At 36.7% G+C, this 26,975-nt stretch overlaps 1 protein-coding gene across 2 annotated transcripts in view; it reads right to left on the reverse strand.

The window, feature by feature from the left end:
* Positions 1 to 5,407: 5,407 nt before the first annotated feature.
* The window catches only part of LOC106672521, a 22,507-nt gene continuing 939 nt past the window's right edge, over positions 5,408 to 26,975 (reverse strand). Inside the window, exons 2-19 of one of the 2 annotated variants that reach the window (XM_014404043.2) lie at positions 25,542 to 25,604; positions 24,886 to 25,049; positions 22,481 to 22,687; positions 22,283 to 22,418; positions 21,907 to 22,165; positions 21,038 to 21,287; positions 20,675 to 20,960; positions 20,414 to 20,607; positions 20,123 to 20,329; positions 18,269 to 18,412; positions 17,900 to 18,015; positions 17,344 to 17,741; positions 10,336 to 10,450; positions 8,549 to 8,673; positions 7,979 to 8,163; positions 6,449 to 6,563; positions 5,859 to 6,008; positions 5,408 to 5,602 (exon numbers count right to left, since the gene is read on the reverse strand). In XM_014404043.2, coding sequence (XP_014259529.1) covers positions 5,459 to 5,602; positions 5,859 to 6,008; positions 6,449 to 6,563; positions 7,979 to 8,163; positions 8,549 to 8,673; positions 10,336 to 10,450; positions 17,344 to 17,741; positions 17,900 to 18,015; positions 18,269 to 18,412; positions 20,123 to 20,329; positions 20,414 to 20,607; positions 20,675 to 20,960; positions 21,038 to 21,287; positions 21,907 to 22,165; positions 22,283 to 22,418; positions 22,481 to 22,687; positions 24,886 to 25,049; positions 25,542 to 25,604 — 3,258 coding nt within the window. In that variant the 3' untranslated portion in view covers positions 5,408 to 5,458. Of the gene's footprint in view, positions 5,603 to 5,858; positions 6,126 to 6,448; positions 6,564 to 7,978; positions 8,164 to 8,548; positions 8,674 to 10,335; positions 10,451 to 17,343; positions 17,742 to 17,899; positions 18,016 to 18,268; positions 18,413 to 20,122; positions 20,330 to 20,413; positions 20,608 to 20,674; positions 20,961 to 21,037; positions 21,288 to 21,906; positions 22,166 to 22,282; positions 22,419 to 22,480; positions 22,688 to 24,885; positions 25,050 to 25,541; positions 25,605 to 26,975 lie in introns of those variants that run through there. The other variant, XM_014404052.2, reaches the window with a different exon arrangement.

Raw genomic sequence — 26,975 nt, forward strand, 5'->3', positions numbered from 1 at the left:
CCTCATTAAAATTCTCTAAAACCTAGATACCCGCAAATATTTAAAGACGAAGTAAATAACCAAATTGAAAAAAAAAGTTAAAATAAAACATAATAAGATCATAATTTTCCCCATATTCAGCCCCGGTTTGGGTCGTCCCAAAAAACTTGACGCCTCTGGACGAAAAAAGTGGCGCTTAGTCATCGATTACCGCAAGCTCAACTGTTGAATAACAAAACAGACCTACTCGACAAGTTAGGCCGGTGTAATTATTCCACGACAATTGACCTTGCATCGGGTTTCCATCAAATCGAAATCGACGAAAACAGTATATAAAAGACCGCATTTGCAACGGAAAGTGGTCTATATGAATTCCTACGAATGCCTTTCGCACTAAAAAACGCCCCGAAGACATAGAACGATGGACCGTTACATCCGCAACGGCTGCTTCTGTCATCACAATAGATCCTGCAGACTCAGCAACTCTACAGAGGCTATAATATTAGACCCTCTCCCACCATTTTCAAAAGTCATACTCAGACTCAGACTCGCATCTTAATCACGCCCTCGTCCTAATTTTTATTTAACAAGTTATTCACTTTTATGTAAAGTTAATTGTAAACTTTAATAATATATTATAAATAAATCTTTTTTTTAACGAGTGTCGTTGAATCAAATTTATAACTTAAATAAATAAAAATAAAAAAGACATTACAAAAGTTTTTCCTTGCAGCGCTACAATTATATTTGATTTGATTAATGTTAAGTAATAAGTCACATATCACACTAAACATAAAAAGCACGATTAGTTGTAAATTCTTTTAACCTGCATGACTTTCATTATTTTTTTTTACATAACATTAACACACATTTAAACAAACATGATATTTGACTTGCTCAGAATTAGTATTTCATTATCTGCATTACAACTATCTTATCTATTAATTGTTCGGGTTGTTATATACATATATGTGGAGGTTTATGGGCTGACAAACAGCTGACGTCATCGTCTTCACTCTGCCCGTTTTACTTCTTTTTCTGGCTTTTCACCCGTATTTTTCAACCGACAGGTGTTTGAGCGTCTTATATGTTTATTACGTCGGTATCCTCTTGTTTGTACCACTTGTCGTCAACTAAAGAATAGACGCAAAACATACATACATAGAAACCTTGCCGCACTCACTCCCCGAGCGTATTCGATATTACTCGGTGCTGGGTTAATCAACCACTTCATTTCACGCTAATAAATTACATCCATTACAATAAATTAACATAAACGTACACAAACACTTTTAAAAATTATATACAATTCTATATAGTCCTGAGGTACCAAAACAGCGATCCCCAAGACTACGCACAGGTCCAATGATATGCCACAATATTGTCTACATATGTGTATTTAGTGACCGTTAATTAATAATTATTTGAAGATTGTGGGATTTGTTTCATAGCTAAAGCATGTCTGTGTAATCACAATGACTGCTGCTGCAAAACATTCGTTTTCAGTACTCGTTTTATTAGTTTTTAATTTTATTTATTCATCCTACGTTTATTTTTGTAATTATTAATTATTCTTGAAGTTCGACGTCGTGGGAAGTTTTGTAGTGTGTCGTGATTGTCTGGACACACAACGTGACACATCTACACAGAAAACACACACTTTCAGCTCTGAAGATGATCTAAATAAAGATCGAAACGTAACACAATAAAAAAAAAATTTTCTAAACCTACATCACACCAGACCGCATCTCACGATCTCCAAACAATCATTGTCTATGTGCAGGGTGTTCGGCTACTCGTGTTACAAACTTTGCCCGTAGATTCTACATTCAAAATGGAACCAAAAAAAGTCCTAATTAACTATGGTCCGAATCTCAACAGTTTCGGAGTTCCACTTTTTCTGATATTTTAAGATTTCAAGATCTTGCTTCAAATAAACAATGATAATTCCAAAACTAAAAGGTTTTGGACAAATCCGTTGATACCATTGAAAACTGTCTTAAATTTCCAATAAGATGTGATCAATACTAAACTTGTCAATCTTCGTAAAATACGTGTTTTAGTAGCGAGAACTTTGAAAACAATTTTTTTTTCAAAGTTGAAAAACTTACTGTGGTAATTCTAAGCTACTATTTCCAAACCTAGAGACTAGCAAATTTCAAAAAACGTACTCTACTTAATATACTTTTAAGTGGTGCAATTGCTTTTTTAATTACTTTTTTCAAATTCATTCAAAATTTCCTTAAGTTTTATTTTTTATTATTATTAATCTTTCCACCTTACCAATCCTTCAACCACGGTTTTTTCTTTTCCTTAATCAATTTTTCATCTTTGAAAAAAGTAATTAAAAAAGCAATTGCACCACTTAAAAGTATATTAAATAGAGTACGTTATTTGAAATTTGCTGGTCTCTAGGTTTGGAAATAGTAATTTAGAATTACCACAGTAAGTTTTTCAACTTGGAAAAAAAATTGTTTTCAAACTTCTCGCTACTAAAACACTTATTTCACGAAGGTTAACAAGTTTAGTAATGATTACATCTTATTGGAAATTTAACGCGGTATTCAATGGTATCAACGGATTTGTCCAAAACCTTTTAGTTTTGGAGTTATTATTGTTTATTTGAAGCAAGGCGTGAAATCTTAACAAATCAGAAAAAGTGGAATAACTCCGAAACTGCTGAGATTCGGACTTTTTGGTTCCTTTTTGAATGTAGAATCTACGGGCAAAGTTTGTAACACAAATGGCCGAACACCCTGTATACGTCAAGCCTTCTACAATTGAAAATGTGCTCGACCATTTTGTTAATAAATAAAGTTGTAATACTAAAGTTATAAAGTAATAATAACAATAATAAACTTCTCAACTTTAATTAAAAAAATTTAAAAAAATCCAGTTTTGGGTTGAATCTGCTGAGAAGGAAGAAGTGGAGGGTTTTCCTGTGTTAAATGATTTTTTAAAAGGAAACAAACTGGGGCTTGCTAAGTATGTTGATTTTCCAACAGCTTGAGACGCAATGCTGTAAGACCATGAATGGATGGTCAAACCGTTTTCAGTTTCGACAAGCCAACCAGCCTACCTTCATGTTAATACAAATGTTTGATAGACATTACTTCAGACTTCACCTTGAAATCTACTCTCGAGTCCGATAATTACCCCCATTTTCGACTCCCTCTGGAAAACAAAAATTTCAACCGCTCCTTGAAAAAGCAAACCATATTCTTCTCCCATTTGCCACAACTTACCTAGGATATCCATATTTTCTATCTGCACATCCACCAAAACTAAATACTGAAGCTGTCTAGACGCTGAACCCAACATCCACCTCCAGCTATAAAAAATTAACCCAACATATCCAAATTGTGCAGACTAAAACAGCCTCACTCTTCTCATTAATCATTAATGCTCAAATTATTACTTTTGTGGTTCAAGTTTTACATACTCTTGATTCTGGTCTGTCCAATTGATTTTTGTGTTCTGGATTTTGTACATAAAATTAAGTATGTCAATCTAATGTTGTTTTTTTTTCATAGTAATAGCTCTCTCCATCACTTAACTCTGAATGGACTAGCTAATTTATAAAACTTTAATTTACTACATATATTATAAGTACTTAATTTTAAATACTTGTGTGTGAGAGGTCCGTCCTCGATTTTGTTCTGTGAAAAGGTTCCACTGGCCAAAAAGTTTGGGAAGCCGTGACCTCTGCTCTCCTGTTACTGTATTTGAAATTTATAGTTTTGAATCCTCTGGGGGTACAGGTTAGGAAGTGTGGGGGTCTTCTGGCAGCTTCTTTGGCTGCCCTGCCTGCTGCTTCATTCCAGTCTATCTCTATGTGATCGGGAACCCATACTAGCATGACCTTCTTCCCAACTTCCTCGATCCATTTTAACTCTTCTTTCATTTTATTCATTAAAGAGTCCACGGAGGCTCTTCTCCTGATATTCTGAATCGCACTGAGCGAATCGGTACATAATAGAAGTGTGCCTAAAATTATCAATGTAAGGGATATAGAGTTTAGTTCGGCCATGTACAGTCACGGTAGGAGGAAGTGACAATTTTTCAATTTCTCCTTCCGCGTACACAACACACTCCGTGCCCTATGCCAGGGATCGGCAACCTGCGGCCCTTTGCAACTTTTTGTGCGGCCCGCCAAAGCCCAATATAATTTTAGGAAAAATCAACAAACTTAGGGCATGAGCGTGCCGAAATGTGGCCAGTGACAAAAATGCGCGCTAACAGAAGCATAGTGGGAAACCTATTTTACTGCGCAAGTTTAATCCCCACTCCCCATAATAATATTTATACTCGTATATGATATAAAAGCACTATTTAAGTTACATTTGAATGTGCGGCCCGCATAAAAAATTTTATTTTGAAAATGGCCCGCCGTCCGAAAGAGGTTGCCGACTCCTGCCCTATGCCATTTTCGGCGGTTCTATATTCATCTTTTAGGGCTTCAAACATATAGGTATCTCAAGAGATTGATGACCTGCTTGCACTAGACTTTAATATTCATGACGGTTGCCAGCATCGAAAGTCATGTCAAGAGGTCCACGTAAATGAGGGCTATGTTCCCTGTCAGCAACTGGGGGGGGTTCCTATCCTCTCAGCATTGGCAACCATTTTGACGAATGTAGACTGCACGCTTGTTCCAGCTTCTTTTAAATCTATACTGTGTTTGTAGATAAGGGCATTAAAAAAACTTAGAGCAAAATCATCATCGGAAGTTGACTGTTAGAGGTTGATAGCAGTGACCGATGTACCGATCCTTGTGTGATCCCACTTTCTTGCTCTCTTCTTTCGGACAACATACTTCCCAGCCTAAACCTACAGTTCTGGTTGCTGAGGTAGCTTCTAAGCAACTTTGGAAGTCCATCTTTCAGGCCGAACTCGTGAACTTTCAGAGGTTACCATACTTCCTTCTCATGTCGTAGGACCTCTCGAGGTCAAAGAACACAGGCATCCCATGTTACCCAATCAGGAATGTGGTTTGCACCTTGTTCTTGAGACGAACCACTTGATCAACGGAAGCATGTTCTCCCCGGAGTCCATACTAATCTTTTATTTATAATAGACTCGTGGCTTTAACAAGGCATATGGTCAACGACTGTAGCTTGAGGGTTGGCTGGGGTCTTTGACGATCATTACTACGATGGCTTGTTTCCATTGCTCCGGGTATTTTCTGACGCCTGAAATATTATTATATAATTCTAGGAGACGACACTTAGCCACCAAGCATTGCATTAGGCATGCCGTCAATACAATTAATTTATGTTTTAGGCTGTCTTAGGCTTTATTTTATCAACATTAAACCTGAGTCAGTTCTAAATACAATATTTATTTCATTAAGTTTGTATTGTGCTAAAGCCTGCATCAATGGATTCATTAAGCCTGCATAGGGTTAAAATAAAAAAATTAGACCATATTATCATCCATGAAAAAATATATATTTGAATAGTAGCTTCAACTGATAACTTTACAATTCAGTTATATCAATAAGCTTGTCATAATCTACTTTTGGCAAAGAATCGCATATGATCAGAGTTGCAGCTTGAAACGCTTCTTTAAAAACAGGATGGATTTTGTCATTCTTCCACCATTTGTTTACCAATTGAAGCCCCTGAAATTAAAATAACTTTATAATCAAACATATAAGGTTCCATGACTGTAATAAATTCTCTTACAAGATTTAAAAAAAATAGACTTCTGAAGTCAAATTTTGCTTAATTTAATTATCTTTATTGCAAATTCTTAATGGTTTTTTTTTTTTTTTTTTTTTTTTTTAAATCTGTACCATTTAATTTCTAATGTTCATCAGTATGGAATTCCAATTCAATGTTAAATAAATAAAGCAAATTATAAACTGAAAAACTCACCATTAATTGATTATTGTTAAAAAAGACTTGGATGGCTAGTGGAAGATTATTTATAGCATACTGAAGAGTGAATTCAGGCGCCGATAGACTTGAATCAGTGATGGCGACTACAGCTAGTACAAAAATGGTAAATAAAAATCCACCAGCATTCTGAAAAGCAAATTTATCAAAGGGTTAGCAATTCCAACAATTTCATCATCCGGTTGGCCTTGTTGTGTTAGTCTTTCAGGTGCGTTTCAGCATTTCACCAAACAGTGGTATTTTTACCTGTTACGCCAAACAACAAAAATTTACAGACCAGAATGTGAAAAAGCCAAATGAAAAGTACATCACCCTGCAGACAACACAGAGACATTTTTTATGGTAATAAACATCGGCATATGGTTACAAAGGATAAAAACAAACCAAGAGGAAAACTTGCTTGATATAAATAAAAATAATAATAAAACTAGCAAGAGAAATATAGTTTTTGCAGCATCTAAGCGAAATAAATAGTTCGATTGGTACCATTTCTGTTTATACATATGAGTATTTTACATTTAACATGATCTAAAATGATGGGATTTTTGGGTAAATCAACAAGGAATCACCTGCTCTAATTTTGTTGCGATAAAAGTAAGCAACCATTGTCGATTAGTTTTCAAATTTTCATATCCAATCGCTGTTAAAACTTTAATCCAGTGAGATAACACAAATTTCTTTAACCTGAAATGAAACATGGAGCACAATTAATAAAGCTAAATATAATTTAGGAAGGCAATAAATGTGAAAGATTATGTTCCTGGATGGAAAGAATGTACTTATTTAGCATTCTAAACACAGTCTTGATGACAAACAAAAGTCTTGATGTGATTGATATCAGCCTTAATATTATGATTATATATTAAAAAAAGATCAGGGAAATTTGAAAGAAAGAAAACATTCAAATCCTTCATCAAACTTTTGAGGAATATATCCCTTTCATCAAGATTTTGAAATTATTTCTAACGTTTTAAATGTTTAACAAATATAAACAACTACTTTACATTACTCGAAATTATAGCTTCAACATAAAAAAATGTTTGAGTTTTGTTTTGAAGGGTGATTGGAATCTTTCACCCATCCATTTTATATTCTGACTACCTAATTTATTATAGTAAAGCCATAATTTCGAGTACTGTAAGTAGATGTTTATATTTGTTAAATGATAAAGAGGGTAATGATTCTTAAAAATGTATATTACTTGTAACATGACAAGTCGAGCCTGGTAGGCCCAAGGAGACAGACTGAGAACAGGTGTTGGCAGCGTTTTGCCGAATTTTCCTCCTCTTGTACAGCTGAGGTCAGGTATGTGATCAGGATGGGTCCTGAAAGGAGATTGTGCTGCCACCATCCGAGGCAAACAGTCCTGGAGGCCCATGACAATGGAAGGAGAGAGGTCAGCTTCGGGTTTTCCTCTTTACATGTAGCCGAAACCATCCTGGATCGAGGAATCGGGATTCATACATGGAAGGGGATTTGGGGCTGCAATATGGAGGACAGCTTTCCCACTGTCGGGGCGAGGAAGAAGGTTTTCAGGAAGAAAATCAGATGGACATCGAGAATGGGCTGCAGCGACCACCAGAAAATAAGTTTTGGGTTTTCAACTTGGGCAAGGCTTAGTTTTAGTAGGCTAGTTGTAGTGCTTTTATTTTATTTTTTAACACAAAACCAACCCTCCATTTGGTCTCTGGGGTTTCATTATTTTATTTTATTTATTTATATTATTTTTTATTGTCCGTCTTTTGTTCTTTCCTATTTATTTGTTAAAAATAGGACAACAGTAGCCTAGCATTTTTTAAAAATTATTTATGTTCAATGGGTATTTATTTATTTGTTTGTTTTTTCCCCATCCCACTGAGCATTTAGCCCAAATTACCAATAAACAATTTTGGGCCATAACAACATTTAATTCATTAGAAATAGTTTCAGAGTCCTGATGAAGGGGATTTATTCCTTGAAAGCTGAACGAAGGAGCTGAATATTTTCTTTCTTTCAAAATTACATTAACCCTAATCTCTTTGTATATATATTTATCCAAGTCTGATCATAATTATATCTAATGTTACAATGCAATGTAATGAGATGAGAAGTATAACTACCTTGGAGCTTTATGCGTAAATTCGATACATTTCTCAAAATGTGATAGCGTTTTGCTATTGATTGTGCTTGCCGAATAAAGAGCTATGTACTTTTTGCACGCCTCCGTTTCCAAACTGTAAATCGGTAATTTGTCAAAAAACCCACGGTCAAATTTGGCTAATATGTCATTCGAAACCAAAAATTGCTGAAACGGAATTACAAAAATAAAATGTTAAAGGTTGGATAAAATCTTTTTAAGTAAGGTTTTTGGTTGAAATTAAAAAGTTAAGGCAGTTAGGCAAAAAGGAGGGAAAATTTGAAAGGTTGTAGGTTGAGATGTGAAGTTAGTGTCCGAGTGGATCGAAGTCACGATAACTCAAGTGGTAGAGCAGCGGCGTATTTAGCCGAAAGTCATGGGTTCGAATCCCGCTCATGAGACTTACTTTTTCATTTCAACTAAAAACCTTACATAAAAAGATTAATTAATTGAAAGAAGTAATTTGGTCAATAGACCACTAAATATAATGGGGTTATATACAATCTTCATCATGTCTTTTTAATATATATTTTTTTTATCAATTAGCTCTCACCTCTGTACCGTATTTACTTTCTTTCCATATGGAAATGATGTTAACAATAAATGTTTGTCTCACGATTAAGGCAACATTGTGGTTCCTCAAAGGACGAAGCAATTTATTTCCTAAATGTCTGCAATCTAAAAAAAATAATAATACTAAATAAATAAAATAACAAATTGTGCTTTAAAACTAGATTTTTTAATAGAAAAAGCAAAGACTACACAAGCAACAAGGAGTTTGTAGTTAAAGATTGGGTATAAAAAATAGCCAATGGCTTTAACAACATTTAACTTCTAATATGTGGCCAATAACCTAGGAAAATATGACAAAATAATTTTAAAAAATTACAAGGATCTTAACATAATAAGCCTAACTTCTGTAATGGAAGTAGCACAGGGATTGCCTCTATTGAAAACATCCAGAGGATGGCATACCAAAGTGCAAATAGGCTCTTAGGAAAAATGAAATAATGCCTGACCTTAGAGAAAAGCCATCGTAAAATACTAACAAGTATAAAAATAAATGAGATGGCTACAAGGACAAAATTATGGACAGACCCTACCAATTAAAAATAACAAGATGTTTAGAAAAACCTTGAAACTAATAGATCGAAATACATCTTATGGTACAAAGATCGATCGAAAATGGAACATGGAAGGAGTTTAAGGCTCAAATTTTGGCCTAGGGAAACCTCCAGGCCCTACACTGTCAATTTTCCAAGGTGAGAACCATCCAACTCTGTGGACAAAAAGTATTTTAAAAAAATATTAAAAAGTTGTCAATTGGATGAAAAACAAATTTAATTGTTATTTTCCTTTCAACCTATTTTGAGGTCATCATCAGAGACCTTAAAGAAGTCTACAAACTGACATAACTCATTATTAATAAATGGTTTCAAATTTCTTTGAACATAGACTTAGTTCCAACACTGCCAGGGACCTTGATTGCATTAGCTTTGGCAGTGTTGGGACAAAGTCTATTTTTCAAAGAAATTTGAAGCCATTTATTAAAAACTGAATTGTCAATTTGTAGACATCTTTAAGATTGTTTTGCCCTGACGATGACCTCAATATAGGTTGATAATCCAGCAGATGGCAATCGAATTTGTTTTTCATCCAACCATTTATTGATTTTGACTGTACAAAATTATTCTTGAGTAAAAAAGTGGTAGATACATCTAACACTTTAGATTAAAAGGTGCATATCTCATACACCACTGGAGGCTTTAGACTTCATCTTGAACTCAAAGCTGGTTTGGCAATGCTTTACGTTTCTCCAACTCCTGGAAGAACTCAATCAAGTTCTGTGGGTGTCAGGACAGATGGCTGACAAACTAGCAAAAACAAGAGCAGCCCTCATTTTAGACGTTTAATGAAGAATTCATTAGGTGCAAAAGAATCAAAGTTCCTCAACATTTCAACCAGGAAGACAAAACTTTACCTCTCTCTCAGCAGGCTAGAACTAAGTAAAATGAATAGTCCTTTATACTGGCCACTACCTATTTAGTGGGCTTTAAAAAATGAAAAAAGCCGCAACAAAAACCTGCCGAGGCTTGTCTTGAAACAGAAGAGAAATCAGACCATGTCCTATGTGACTGCAAGCAATATCATGGAAATGGTGAGGAAACTTTGAAATCTGAAGAATCTGAAGTGACATACTACAAATGGGCTTTTTTTTCCAAAAACACCGGCCCTGAGAGTTCGTATAACCTTGTAGTTGAAAAGTTGAAATACCTCGTTAAAAAAGTAAGTAAATAAATAAAATTAAAAAGACAGACTAAATTACCATAATCAATTTACCTTCTTTGTTAAATGCAACCTGCAGGCCAAATTGAATTATTTGTTTTAAGTGTTCCACTTCGTAATTATAATTTTGTATTTCCAGTGACAAACATATACATTTCATATGATCAGGCTAAAATAATTGACATAATTTAGCATAAAGGTTTAAAGGCATTATTTAAAACAGTTTTTATTACTTATTTTAAAATAACATATGTGGATAAATAAAAGTAACAAATTAATTGGTTGGAGAAGTTCAATAAAAACACCTAACTACGAGGTAACCAGAAAAATTCATGCAGTTCTTCATTTGTTAATGTTTTGGTACCGCTAATCAACATTTCCATTTGCATACGGGGATTAGGTGTTTACATAACGTAATACCAAGAGGATAATTGTCAGTTCATAAAGAAAAAGTGACTTCAACAGTTCAGTGTAAATTATAAAATATTTTCTTTCTCATGGCTTCAAAGCCCATAATTCGTGCATGCTTATTGTATAAATTTTAGCTCGGTACTAGTGCCGTCAAGGCAGCTTGTAAAATTTTCACTGCTTTCAGTGATGAAACAACAAGTGAGCGCACTGCCCAAAAGTGGTTCAATAAGTCTGCTTTCAGAAAGAAGGGGATTGAAGAGGAACAATGGTCTGGTAGACCTGTTTGTTGTTCAAGCCAAACATCTCAGTTACTCGTCAGAGTGTTCATCATAAATGATGAAACCATTCTACTTAAGCTGAGTAAATGAGTTCCTCATAAATTGACCGATAGTAACAAGCTTCATTACCTACATTTGTCTTTCATTTTTTTTTTTTTTCAAGTAGAGGCACTTTTTGACTGGATTGTCACATCATGTGATGAAAAATTGATACTGTCGTCACGCCAGAAGGTTGTCTATTATACCACTGTCTATCAGCAAATGATACCATCCCATTGACATGAAAACTAAATATTTATCAACATGCCTGTTGTTCATTACGAACTCTTGCCTTGTGGCCAGACCATCACTGCAGAAATCTACTCAAGGCAACTGCAATGAGTATCACTCGTAATTTTTCACCAGGACAATGTAAAGCCTCAGCCAGAACGACAAAGGAGGTGATAATGAAGATTCGTTGGCAAGTCCTACAATACCCTCTGTACTTTCCAGACCTGGCCCCATCCGAATTTCACCTTTTCTTAGCAATGGACATTCATCAGTGCAATCGGGAGTTCAACAATCACCAGCAGATGGAAAATGAGCTGAATTTATTTTTTAACTTCCAGGACCCAAACTTTTATAAGAAGGGTATAACTGGACTTGTAACTTGTTGGAAGAAGATTATAGATGCTGATGATGATTATTTCCCCCAATAAACACCTAGTTAAAATTACTCAAAGAGCGAAAATTTCCAGAGGGAGGTGCAGACGGCTCTGTGCTAAAAGCTTGGGACTAAACCCCTAAAATGTCCCTATGACTCTACACCTGTATCATAAAGCCAATGTTGCCATATGAGTGGTGTGGTGAACCAAGACCTAGCAGGCTAAGGCAATCAAGGGATAGGAGACACTCAAAGACAAGTTTGACATAACATCACAGCAGCCATGGGAATGGCATGAAGAACAATGCCTATTGCGGATGCTAATCCAAGGAAAAGCCATGGCAGCTCACCGACTCATAAATGTACAACTGTCTGCAAGTATAGGGCATGGACTCTGAGGGAGGAACTACAGGCAGATGCTCAAAAACAGATAGAGGCAACTTAGATATGTCACAGTTTTCCAGTCTGAAATCATAGCAATTGAACACTGCGCCAGAGAAATAAAAAACCAGAAACACGTTTCAGGAAAATAGCCTTTTCTCTGATAGTCATGTGAAACTTAAGATATCATCCTTATGCAAGTTAAAGACAAGAAGCATAAGGAATTATACGGAATCCCTAGCAGAAGTCAGTGACACCAATGACCTGACTTGGGCATGGGTCCCTTTCATTTGGCACATGGAAACAATGAAAAAGCAGACATGTTGGCCAAAAAAGGTGCCAATATGAATTCTCTAGACCCCTTTTTTGGCCGAGCTTAATGAGACCAAAACTTGGAGGAACAACCCAATCATGAGACGTGCAAAGAGATTCATAGAAAAGCCATCTGCCACACTTACAAAGGAATTACTGAAAGGAAACCACAACAGAACCAAGATTCTGGTTGGACTCTTGATAGGGCACTGCTGCTTAAAAAGGCATGTAGTGTATGAGAGACAATTAGTTTTAGTTTAATTTAAAGTTGTAGAAAAAGTGAATAGACTGGGAGGGAAGAAATGTGAGACAGACGGATCCCATTTCGCACGACGGACGTTGATTCAGTCTTGTTCTAACTCTGGAAAGAAGATGATCGCGGCCGTCTTGCTGATACTGGGTGAGTGTCTTGTGTTTTGTCCCTCTCAGGCTGAGTAGTTTTTGCAATACTATGTTCGTAGAATAGTTTTGGAGGAACTGTAACACCTGTAGATAGGAACCCAAACCCTTACTGCAAGTCATATGTAATTTTGGAACCTGCAGTTGATAGGAAGCCCCGTATGCCATTATTGTATAATCGAGAAGAAACAAAATTCATTTATGTAATTAATTTAAAGATAATAAAATGTTAGCATAGTAAATAATAGTTAATTGTTCTCCAAGGGCCAACCTAACAGTGGTGTCAGGTGTGGGGTATGCGCGTGCCTTAGAACGGAGTGGGGAAATCTTTGAAGGCCGCTGTAGACGCGACGGCGGCCCGCGCGGTTTTCGACTGTAGGGGCTAAACGGAGCGTTTTTCACGCGTTTTGACCGAATTTGGTGATCAGTCAACCCCCTAAGAGATTTATAAAAATTCTGAATTTATTTTTCATGACGTCTCGGGGGATAGAGACCTAGGTGAAATTAATCGTTGCCCCTTCGTACATTGGTGCATTGCGGGTTGCCTTAGTCGGACATTAAGGAGATAAATCTTGTGACTGTGCCCTACATATGAGGGAGTAGTGCGTGATAGCCGCGAGGAAAACACAAGGCGTTGGTCAAGAGGTAACTTCGCTATGGAGGGGCAATTAGCGGCGGCAAAGGTAGCTTATGAGAAGAAGATAGAAGAGATTCAGGAACTACGCGGAAGGCTGGCAGAGGCGGAGTCAAAACTCCCCGGAACCGGAGGGACGAGAGAAGCTGAACCCAAACAGAGACGCGATCTTAGCCTCCAGCAACTGGTGAAACCTTGGTCTGGGGAAGATGAAGGAGTTCCGGTCGACCAATTTCTCCACAGTTTAGATAGGGCAGCTAAGGCTGGACACTGGACTGAGGACGATATCCTTCTGGTGGCAGAGTCGAAGGTCACTGGTGCTGCGGCGACATTTCTACAATCATGTAGTGGATTGATCACCGTGGCACAGCTCAGGGCAGTGCTAGAAAGGCGTTTTGCGCGTCCCCTAGGTCCGAGTTTCTACCAGAGAGCGCTGTTTACTGCCACACAGTCTCAGGACGAAACAGTACAGCAGTATGCACACCGGTGTCGTTCCCTGAGCAATCGAGCTTTTGTAGAGAGTTCAGGAGGAGAGTCCGGTAGCTGGGGAAATGATAAGATCGAGCAGATAGTACTCTCGGCGTTCATTAATGGACTGAGAGGCGAGGTTGGATTCCAGCTTCAATGCACTCGCTTTGGATGAGGCCATAGCTAAAGCCTCACTGATAGAACAAGCAGATAAGGCAAGGAAGCCGGAAAGGGAAAGTCAGCTATTTGGGGTGGAGGCAGCGAAGAACAGCAAGGGTGTTTGTTACAACTGTGGGGGACGTGGACATTTTGCCAAGTTCTGCCCCACGGTGAATAATGTGGATAAGAAATTCTCTCCTTCGGCAGGTGCTCCGGGTGGTTATCGATGTCAAGACAATCGCGGTTGGCAAGGGAGGCGAACAGGGACCAATCAACGAACATTTGGACCGTGCTATGTTTGCGGAGAAATTGGACATCGAGCGTATCAATGCAACCAGCGGTTTGGTGGCCATAGAGGCCCCGCTAACACCCGTGTGCGTGAAGTATCTTCCACGTCCCCAAACGACGAGGTTCCGAGTGTCGCCCCCCACCCGGAACCCAGAATGCAATAGGGGGCCGGCACCATGAGATCACTAATGTGCAGGTCAGACAGGGGGGAGGGATAGTAGTCGAAGCAAAAATTGGAAGTACACCGATTCGGCTACTAGTGGACACAGGAGCCGAAGTGTCCATATTAACTCATCCAGTGAGAGGAGAACCCTTGCAGCCGACGAACGTCACTGCGACTGGGGTAACAGGAAAAGCGCTAGAGGTGAAAGGGGTGCAGCAACTTCAGATAGAAATTGAAGGGATAAGAGTGCACCATAGATTTTTAGTCGGTTCGATCGCCTTGAAATATGAGGGTATAATGGGTATGGACCTTTTGGAAAAATATGGGGTCAGGGTGAATATACCCGAGAAGAATATTGAGGTGCAAGGTCAGCGTGTTGGAGTCATCCAGGAGAAGACAAACAAGAACATAGGAACTGAAGTAGAGAAAACGGTGAAGAAAGGGGGTGGGGCGGTGCAGTACCACCCGACTTATGCTCAGGTGACCTGAGAAATTCGTGATAATGAGACCGCACGCCCTCGATTGGAACAAGAAGGTTTCTATATACTTGCTACCGCAAGACAAAATAACAACGATGCCTGGGTAAGCAAAGAAAGGAAAGTACCTCCCTGGTCCGAACAACTTATGGCAATACAAGTGAGAGGGGAGGATGGAGAAGTGGTGTTATTCGAACCAGAGCCGGAAGCACTGGAGCAGGGGATGAGGATGGCCAGGGTACTGGCGACAATCCATCGAGGAGAGATCTGGAGCAAGGTCCTGAACTGTAGCGATATGCCACAGCGAATTAAGGGGAAGACACCAGTGGGAAAGGTGTGGCCAATAGAATTAGAAAAAGACGATGTAAGTCGAAAAAGCGGGGGTGAAACGAGCAGACTCGCTCAGCAAGAGAAAGAGAGAGTGTTGAAGGATAAGGTCAAACATTTGCCAATTAAGGAACAGGAGGATCTTATAGTAGAACTAAGGAAATGGAGAGAAGTGTTCCAGGACTTAGAGGATGGAAGTAAAGGCTGTACGGCTGGTGTGAAACACAACATCAACACTGGGGATGCGAGCCCAGTATGCAAGAGACCCTATTGTGTTCCCTATCACTTACGGCAGGAAATGAATGTGCAAATAGAAGAACTCCTGAATAAGGGGGTAATAATTCCATCAGACTCCCCTTGGTCGGCACCTGTGATTTTGGTCAGGAAAAAATCCGAAGATGGGACGGTGAAGTATCGTTTTGTGAGGGATTTTCGTGGATTAAATGCCGTGACCAGGCCAGATGCATATCTGCTACCACTCATACAGGAAACACTTGAAGGGCTCGGAGGTACCAAGTATTTCACCACTCTTGATTTGCAGGCTGGGTACCACCAAATCCCAATAGACGACAAGGACAGGGAGAAAACGGGTTTTTCCACACCGGATGGCCACTACGAATACCGGCGCATAGCCTTTGGGTTGTCTGGAGCCCCGGCCACCTTCCAAAGATTAATGGATAGAATTTTGGTTGGGCTGAAGGGCGTTGAATGTTACGTTTACCTAGACGACGTCATAATCTTTGGAAAAAACATGCAGGAACACAATGAGCGGCTTGGCAGGGTATTAGAAAAACTCCAACAAGCCAATCTACGAGTAAATTTAAAGAAATGTCAATTTGCCCAAGACCAGGTCAGATACTTGGGTCACTTAGTCACTCGAGGAGGTGTGAAACCAGACCCGGATAAGGTCAAGGCCGTTAAGGAATATCCAGCTCCTACGGACAAAAAGGCAGTACAAGCATTCCTGGGCTTGGTAGGCTATTATAGACGATTCGTCCCAAGATTTTCGGATATAGCGAAGCCTCTCACCGACTTGACTAGAGTGGATGTGAGGTTTACCTGGCAGGGTGAACACCAGAAAGCGTTCGAAAAATTGCGAGACGCGCTTTGCCAGGAAAGTGTCCTGATTTTTCCAGACTTCGCAGAACCTTTCATTCTCGCCACCGACGCAAGCGGAATAGGTCTGGGGGCAGTGCTGTCTCAAGTGTACCATGGAGCTGAACGCCCGATAGCGTTTGCCAGCCGGAAGTTGTCACCTCCCGAGCAACGGTATAGTGCTACTGAAAGGGAGCTCCTAGCAGNATATGAAGTACACTTCACTAACGCTCTCCGTGGCCATTTCAATTGTCGTCGAGAATCCAAACCGATAACACGACATTTGAAAAATGGCAAAAAGGAGGGAAAACTCATAAGGTGGGGTTGAGATAGGAAGTTGATGTCCGAGTGGATCGAGGTCACGATAGCTCAAGTGGTAGAGCAGCGGCGTATCTCGCCGAAGGTCGTGGGTCCGAATCCCTCTCGTGCCATTAACTTTTTTTCATCTCAACTAAAAACCTTAATTAATTGTAATGATTTAATTGGTCAAGCGGACCACGAAATTAGTGAATTTAGAGTTTTTGTGAATGTCTACATAGGTGCAGATTCTTGCAACTAGGAGAGGAAAAGCCACAAACAACAACCTCCACTAAGGAGCCGCTGGCAAGGCTATGAGGTTGACTAACAATCTTATGCTGGCCAGGGAGTTATAAATTAAAAAAAAAAAAAAAAATAGAGGAACAAATAAACCTACTCAGGTCGAGGTGCAAAAGGCTTGTGTTACCTCATTTATCCCACCCCAAATAAAATATTTCTAAACTAATTGTAATTGTGATAATTATTAAACCCTTTAAACTGCACGAACCTTTCTGGTTACCCACATTCAATAAAACAACTGAGAGAAATGAGGTGCTAGAGATTTATTTCATTTTTGTTTGTGTTTAGTTTCTACCATAGGCAGTTGTTAAGAAATTTAAAAATAACACATTTTCGACTGTGCAATAATAGGATTTGTAAATCATGATTTTATAGAGTAAACACCAATATCAAAACTGGTTACCAAGGCATAATGACAATTTAAAACTTACCAGTAAAACTTCTTCATCTAATAAATTCAGTATTATCTGCCTGGCTGATACATTACTTGAATTATAGATCAAAACATTGAGAATTCTATTCTGCAGCGAGACCTCCTTGCACTGTAGAAACAAATCACGAAGAAATGCAAAATTGCAATTAGACCTGTTCCACTTGACACTTAAAAGACTTAAGCATATGTCGGTCAGTGGTTCGTTTTCCGGATCGAAATATTCAATTCCATCATGAGCCACTTCGACAAGGTACATGTATAAGGCTCTAAATAATGAATCGTAATTATCACATGCTGTGCTAATTGAATTGTTGCTTTCTTTTTCAATTAAGACTGTGAAGAGTGAAATGCAATACTCCTTTTTAATATCCTCAAGTAGATGGAGCCAGCACATTTCTAAAAAATATAAATCATACTGCATAATTTCTGGATTTAGTGTTATTTAAAGCTACATCTAGTCTCTATTTGTCATCTAAACATATATTATGTATTATTTAAGTGCTTTCCCATCAAGTCTTAATCAACAGCCAGATCAAGTGTAATTAAATGCGTACCTGGTATGGCCCCTCTTAAAAGTTTATAGTCATCATCCAGAGGATCGGCTTTTGAGCCATGATCGCATGTCAACAACATACGGTCGAAATTTTCAATGCCAAAATTACTAAGAGCCCTGATAACAAAAACAAAACAATTAATAACTATTAATAAATTATTTAAAAAAAGAAGAAATTTCAACTCGATGGGTGGTTAAACTAAATAGATTTTAAATAATGAAGCTACTGATCAAGGGCAAGGAATCAGGATTAGGATGAACACTGCTTGAGTGTTTCTTATGTTGACGAGAAGACCACCCATGAGACAAAAAACAGGCCAGAAAAATTTATTACAGAATACAAAAATTTATTCTCTTGAGAATGACTTACTTGACAGCATCCTTTGAAACAGCTTTATCCACAGCTATGAAATTCCATAGAATATTTACAGATTTCGATATAATTCCGAGGTCTTTCTTCCGCATATGTTTCTCACGTAAACGGATTGGTAAGACAGATAGAAATCTGAAAAAGCTAAATGCACAGCAAAGGTTACTACAATGGAACTTTCGTAAATAATTTTGTCATTTTTTTAAACAATCAAAGCTACAAAACAGTCAACAATGCCAAGAAAAACTTTTTTTTAAGAACAGTATTTATTATTATATATTATACTGCATAAAATTGTTGATATGTAAAAATTAAAAAGTAAATAAACAAATTAAAAAAAAAACAATCTGGGACTAGTAAAATAATTGGTTAGGGACGGTTAGGAGTGGTAAATAAAAATGGATAATAAAAAAATCAACTTATTAAAAAAAGAAAATAAACCATGTGGCACAATGGTCCAAAGAATCACCCATTGGTGACTCTTTTAGCAGTAATTACATCTCACTGCCCACTAGATTGTTAGGTCACTGCTATTTTAATCTCCGGGAAGGATTATTCAGGGTAATAAGTTTAAAACTAAGGGGTTTGGTTTGGGTATAATTAAAAGGATTTGTGGAATTTTGTGTACTGGGATTTTATGACACTTTTCAAAAAATGAATGACGATTATGCAATTGGATATGTAGAAGGGAGCATTTACCATTTTTCGGAGGATTTCGCATTGGGAAATCTGGATGTGATTACAGTTGGAAAATGTAGATGAACCAAATAGTTCAGGGTCAAAATCAGTTTTATTATCGTCTTGTATATCAGATCGTGGGTTGGTTTTTGTCAAATATTCGCCATTTTTCAGCCAAGATTGATAAAATGAGCCTGTGGCAGAATGTGAAAGAAAAGGATCTTCATTGAGGATAGCATAAAAGTAGGATGAATGTACATTGAATTCAGGATGGGACCAAGAATAATTCCTTGTGGGACTGCTTAACAAGATAGTAGTCAGAGACATGTTCCCTTGCTAATCTGAAAGAAGCAGTCAGAGGATGAGGAAGAGAAGGATGTTCTTGAGCTTAAACCGCAAACCCGGGAGCCAGACCTTATCAAAGACTTGAGCCACATCAAGAAAAGCACCCAAGCAGTTTCTGCTCAAGAGAATAAGAAGTCACGTCTACAACAGTCGCATTGCTAGATTGTAGAATGATGTTTATGGAATTCACTGTAATATGGGATGTTTTGTTCTTCTAGGATGGAAGGATTCTTTTCAGAAACAGCTTTTAGAGGATTTTTTCGTGAATAGGTAGGTTGTTAGATTTAAGGAACTTAATAATGAAAATTTCCATTGTAAGGCAACGTGAGTAGTCCCTATGACAGCATTATAAAGGTATCATATATAGGTAAAAAGATCAATGCTAGTTTTTAAGTTGAAGGATTTTAGAGATAAGGTCATATCCTTTTTGGGAAGGGAAAGAGATTGGACTAACTAGTTTCTTCTCTATGGTTTCTGGGTGATACTGTATTATGTCAGGCTTATTTTGGAAAGGTGTTGGCTGAAGAGTGAAGATTGTTCTTCGTTTGACTTGACCCATGATCTGTAGTCATTACAAAGTGGAATGGAAGTATGGGGTTTGGTTAGGTGACTGTCCAAAATGATCTTGTTCAGTTGTAAGGTTACTTGTCTATGTCGTGAATCTCACAGAAAAAAATATTATCCCCTTGTTTCCTTTTTCTCCCTAGAAACCCCAATTCCCCGATGTGGGCTGAAAAGAGGCACAAATAAAAATAAAGGAAAATTCTCTGGTCTATTTTTCAAAATTTTTAGTAGTAAATCAGAGAAACTGAAAACGAAGGATAAACTTACCTTCTAAGAATACAATCGCTGTCATTCATAGTAATTATTGCTACCATTTCGCTCCATATGGATTCAACATATAACAGTTTCTGTTCACATAGACAAGTGAGGCAGTCCATGATTGAACTAACAACATGCACGCCCTCCGTTAAACTGAGCCAATAGTTCAGGGCATCATTTAATTCAGGAAGGAATTCTTCTAAATATAACCTTGCACTGAAATGAAAAATTACAAACAAATTAACATACAAAAAAACCCATAAACTAAAATAAATATATATATAAACATGTAAAACTTACTTGAACTCTAATTGTTTTTGTAATGCTAAAACATGCCCGAGAACATATTCCATTGACTTCCCTTTACTGCTTTTCATTACATAAGAATCACAATTATTAAGATGAAGGCAAATATTTTGTATAATGCCTGCTTCCGAATTAAGCGGGCTATTATCAAATTTCTCGACCAAAGCTTTACAAAGGTCCTCTTCTTCCTGTACAATTTTCAGAAAATGGAGTAGAACCTGATTAAAATTAAATAAAACAAATTCATCTAATCACCTCAGACTTCTTTGTGGTACACAAACTCTTCAGAATTGTATATTTCATACGAGGATTCGGATCGACAAAAAATAAATAGTAAGTAAAGAAGGTGTTCTTTCTCTTTAATTTGGGTAATAAATTGATAGCTTCCTCTTTCACAGAATCTTCCCCATATAATAACAAAACATGATATATTCCATAAGCAATTTTTATATTCAATTGGCTGTAAAAACTATTGATTTGCAAAAATTTCTTCAACCATTTTGAAATATTTTGACGGTTTGAATAAAAGCTGTACAACAACCTGTAATCAAAAATGAAACAGTGAATTTACAAGAATACACGGCAACAAACAGCATAAAAATAAACACTAAAACATACTTGACAATGATAAATGCTCTGTTGAGTGTTGTGTAACGTTTAATTAAAAATCTTGTGCTCATGTTCAAAATTATGGGGTTCTTAATATGATCTTGTAGTTGAATTTTATTATCAATAGCGATATTAAGCTGGTGAACCATTTTTTTAATTTCAGGAAAATAGCAGTAATCACCACTATAAACGAGCAGTTCAACTTTTAGGAGCTGAAGAATTTCCTTAAAAATACAACCCTTGTTCACAAGTTCCAAGCCTGAAATTTATCAAGTTTATTGGGTTATGAAGTCTGTAAATACAGCTTTCTTTGTTGTTAAATATTTCAATTAAAAAAAAAAAACTTGCAGAGGTGAATATTTAAATTTTTTACACAACTTACAAGAAGTAACAGATGTGGGATGATCAATTTCAATAAAACTTCTTTAGGTGATGATAGGTCATAAATATTAGATGCTTGTCTGACGGTTCTAGCCAATGGTCTCCAGGAGCCAGGACATTTTTTTAAATTAATTAATTTACATAATTACCTATGGAACCTAACATACCATGTCTAATATTTTCACAACTGTCACAAAAAGTATTATTGAAATTAGGCCACCCGTAGTTAGATTTAAACAAACAATATTACATAAAATCAGGACATAAAAAAATTAACCTTTATAATTTCAATTAATCAACAAAGAATTGCAATTAACTGATTGTTTCAAGTTAATTTCATGTATAAAAAAGTTGTTTGACAAATCAAAACACAGTCTTTAATTAATCAGTGTTTTTGATTAAAAGTCAAACAACTTTTCATGACGAATTTAGATCTGCATCATGCGAGATGAGGGTTAAACAAATACAAAAAAAAATTATTGACAAAAAAAACTTACACAGTGCTAAGTATTCTGTTGCAAGATTTGCAGCACATTCAGTCAGATTAATAGCCAATACAGTGCAAATGATGGATTGTACAACATCACAAAGTCTAAATAAACTGAATTGCAATTTAGAACTTAATCCGACAGGATGGAGCCCCTCGTGGCAAAAATTACAGAACACTCTCACTTGAAATAGGGCTAAGAGTTCTTTATATTGATCGAATTGCGGGCATAAACTAAGTATATGATTCAACTTGGTAGTATCGTTTTCCTAGAAACATCATAAGATGTGCCCTATGCATAAATATATTTACTGACACATATATATACATAAAGTAATACAGACGAGACAATATACAAAATATATTTTATTAAATGATAAACTTACCTTAATCCATGGTATTAGATAATAAATCAAATCATTAGTCTTACTAAGAAGATTCCAGAACTCACTACTATGAACGTTGGTTACTGGTATCTGATCAAACAATAATTTTAAAAGAAGACTTCCGTACAAACTTTTTCTAAAAAATTAATAGTAAACTGTAAACAAGCAATTTTTTTAGATTTAAACATGAACACATACAATGTTTTGGGTTTTATAAGTTCGAAATGCTTCAGAAAAATCCGAGCAGTGTCAGGTGCCATGTATAAAATATCCTCTACTATTTCCTTGTATACGACAGGAAAAGAACTGCTACTTCCATACTTGGAGGTTTTTTTGTTTTCAATTATGTTGTTATAATTTTCAGTAATTATGCTCAATACAAGGTTGATAATCACTCCATTATGCCTAAAACATAAATATGACTGTACGTTAAATCATTAATGATTGATGAAAGGCAGAGCAAAAAATTATAGAATAGAGTTTAATTTAAGATCTGAATTAGAAAGCACGCATCTGTCAGATTTGATCGACTGGCTCACTTTAATTGTGTAAACTTTAAAAGTAGCTTAAGACAGTTACGGTTTATGATGAGAGAACATTGCAGAAAACATATGACAAAAACCTGATTGTCATTACTAGCCAATGTCAAACCAGAGGAGGAAGTATGAGATTGTGCCCTGTATTTTTGCTAAAGTGTTGAAGTCATTTTTTTAAAATCCTGGTCCACCGGACAACTTAAATTACTAATAACTCCTAGCTTATTTTTTGGCCAGTGTCCTCTGCTCCTGCCTAAATGAGCCTTAAAGTCTTCTCACTCATCCTCTGACAGACTATTGTTAAAACAATTTTAACATGTAAATACTGTAAATAGCTTATCTAATTTGTTCTTTAAAATAAACCCCTCTAACTTCAATCCTATCCAAGCTACTTCCAACATCCAAGAACATCTTGAGCAACAACAGAAGACTTGAACAACTACAACACTTCTATGACCAAAATACGTCTTGACCATCAACACTAAACTAACTCTTATACAAGACTTTACTGCGACCATTTTGGACATAGAGAGTGGAGCTGTGGGGTTCTGCCAATCAAAAGTCCTAAGACAAATTGTCAGACTTCCTTACTACATCACTAACCTCACTATCCACAACTACATCATTCCTTTCAACAAACTGATCCGTTCCTGATTCCACAAGTTTCACTTTCTTGATCCATCCTAACCCTACTGCTTGATCCCTCTCTAAACATTCCCATCTTGAGAACCCGCCATGTCACCTTAATCGACGATGGTCTCAAGACCTCCCTATTCCTTCACTCTGAGTCTGGCACTCCTTTCATTTGGCTTCTTTTTTTTTTAACAAACCGTTTTTTTTTTTTTTTTTAACCACCCTACATCTATAAAATAAGAAGCAACAATAAAAACAACACACAAAACTTATAATATACATTATTTTATTTTCTAATTTTTAGGGACTCAAAAATGATGGGCAATATGTTGCATAGAAAATGTGTTCACTAGTTATGCCTAGGTCACCTGCCTGATCTACTCTTGGCTGTGATTCTGACTTTTCACACTTCACAAAGATCAAATATATCTCCTCTTATTTGTCTGCATTACAGCCCTGGTAGACAATGGAGAAAATTAAATTACCCTTGTATGGGTGCCAGGGCACACAGGGCAGAGGGGCAACGAAGGGGCGATAAATTGGCCAAGGAAAGTTCAACTAGGACATTTATTGGCCCTGAACCCTTTTGTGGCTTACCAAACTGCCAATAATGCAGATCCATTAGACACTGGTTCAATAATAAGTTCTCCGCTCAATGGGAATGTAGCGTGGGACAGAGGCATGCAAAAAGTTTATCAAAGGACCACCGTAGAAACTAACGGCAGAACTACTAATTCTAGGACATGCTAGGACTATAATAATATTTGAACTGCTAACTGGACACTGCAGACTCTGAAGGCATATGTACAGATTCGATGTGGCAAAAACAGGCCTGTGCAGATATTGCCAAGAAGAAGAAGAAACAACAGAACATGATCTCTGTTGGTACGAAGGGCTATATAGGCTGAGATTCCTAATCATGGGAGAGAAAAAGCCAGGGGAAGGATACACATGGGAGCCCTTGAAAAAGCTTTGGGTCTTGTAAAAAGCCTCAAGCTTAACGAGGAGCTCTAGATTTAAAAAAACAAAAAAAAAACAAAAAAGGAACTGCACAATACATCAATACTGGTTGCGGTGCATAGGTCGCAAAGAGGCCATCTCCTATATAATCTAATCCTCGTATTTGTCGCTCTTCTTAAGATCCCTCTTTATAAAGTAGTGAAGGCTTGTCGACTCTCAAATCAAAAACACCACACGAATCATCCATGACCTTCCTGTCAGGGTCACATCACACAAAACACAAATATCCTTGTTTGTACCAAGGGTATTCGGCAGGTAGCTTCACTACCGATGGTTTAAATAATTGATTTTTTATTAATTTTAACCACCCATGATTTCTTCTTACTTGTCTCGATTTTGGCATAAGCCGTAACAAACAATTCTATAATAAATTCAGACAATAAATATAAATTTTAATAAGTCATTAAAACATACTTAGCTGTCCCAATCTTTTTAGAAATAAGATTTAAAAGTTCGACGTAATCCTGTGAATTTGGCTTCATCAATTTCAACAAACTGGACAAAAAACAGCATGCTCCAGTCGAAATTTTTTGGTTGTTGTGAGTTATAAGATTACGCAGTGAATTAATTTCAAGAACCTGAAATTTTTGAAAGCAGCAGTTATAATCAAGAACTTTGATCTATATTGATGATGAATGATCTTTACAATCTGCACAAAAAATGAACCAGAATTTGAACTTGTGCAAGATTATAGTTATTTTATGCTGACAAATGAAAAGAAACACTCATATAATTAAATAATTTATCAAAGAAGTAAAAACAGTAAACACAAATGTTAGTGAAATAAATCATAACCATCACTTATGGCTGAGTCATTAGAGTGTCCCATTTTTACAAATGCCACGTTAGCCATCCTGGGTTCAAATTTAGGGGCATTGCTCTTGGAATTTTATTTGGCAGAGTTTTTTCTTAAGTATCATAAAGTTGTTTGAACCCTAGCCTTATCAACTTTCAATATTTTCATTGTACAGGCAAAAATTTACATTTGTTTACTGTTTGTGTCACCATTATGTTTAAAAAATGATTAAGTGATAGGACATATCTTAAAAAAATAAAATGTTTATACCCACTTTTCTATAATCCTTGCCGCGTTTTATTTGGTCTGCAGCCCTTAAGTAGATTTGATTAAGATCCTATAACAAATTGCACAATATAAAAATAATAATAAGTCGAACGACTTCAATGAAATACTTATTGAATACAAGGTTTTTAGAAAAATGAGTAAAAAGAGTCGATAGATAAAATAGGCACTACAATTCTTCATATCATACATTTTTCAACAGATTGAAAAGTCAAGTTATACACAGGTTTCAAATTTGCTGGACGTAAGTTGTCTTGACTGGGTTTAGTGAAATAAATCCATAGAATTTGTAGAGAGAAGGCTAACATCCTTAATCTGAGTCATAGATTTTGCCTCTTGCATGTTGCTTTTAACATAAAAATAAAAGTATTGCCTCATATCAAACCCTGCGACCTAAATGAATGGCAGCCCTAATAATAAAAAACCTCTTGTCCAATAAATGTATAATTATCACAAGCAATTTGGGTTGCCTGTAATTTGCCAGTGAGGGTCTGTTCTCTCTCAACATATTTTGGAATCTAACAGAACTAATTAATTATTAATGCAGAGTTCAATGCCTCGTGAGGTGGAATTCCTTCATGAACTAAGTCAGATTTGGCTTGTTAGAGAAACGATGGGGTAGAAGATTTTATATGGAGACAATGGTCCATCAAATTAATGGAGATATATGACATAAGATTCAATTGTTAAAAGTGTGTTACATAACACAGTGCAAATGTCAGCTCTACTACTCTACTAGCACTAGATGTCAAAAGGTCCACAGGTAAAGCATGAAATCTGTATTATATTGAGCTGCAAAAAAGTAAGTGACCACAGTTGCTAGTTTAAAAAAATTATTAAAATATAGAAATATGTGGTATGGTAGGTGCAGCAATATGGTTCGAACAAACCTAGACTCATGATGCTTGCGGATAAGAGCTTGCATATGGCTCATTCTTGAATACTATGTCCACTAGCTAGTTTTAAGGTTAAAAATTCCAACTGATCATTAAAAGAATAGCTTCTGCAGGCAATGACCTAAACTTTCATATGGCTCAGCCTTGAATACTATGCCCACTAGCTAGTTTTAAGGTTAAAATTCCAAATGATCATTAAAAGAATAGCTTCTGCAGACGATGACCTAAACTTTCATATGGCCCAGTCTTGGATACTATGCACACTAGCTAGTTTTAAGGTTAAAAATTCCAACTGATCATTAAAAGAATAGCTTCTGCAGGCAATGACCTAAACTTTCATATGGCTCAGCCTTGAATACTATGCCCACTAGCTAGTTTTAAGGTTAAAATTCCAAATGATCATTAAAAGAATAGCTTCTGCAGACGATGACCTAAACTTTCATATGGCCCAGTCTTGGATACTATGCACACTAGCTAGTTTTAAGGTTAAAAATTCCAACTGATCATTAAAAGAATAGCTTCTGCAG

Source organism: Cimex lectularius, unplaced genomic scaffold (genome assembly GCF_000648675.2).
Source record: "Cimex lectularius strain Harlan isolate CLEC.00 unplaced genomic scaffold, Clec_2.1 scaffold4, whole genome shotgun sequence".
Taxonomy (NCBI): domain Eukaryota; kingdom Metazoa; phylum Arthropoda; class Insecta; order Hemiptera; family Cimicidae; genus Cimex; species Cimex lectularius.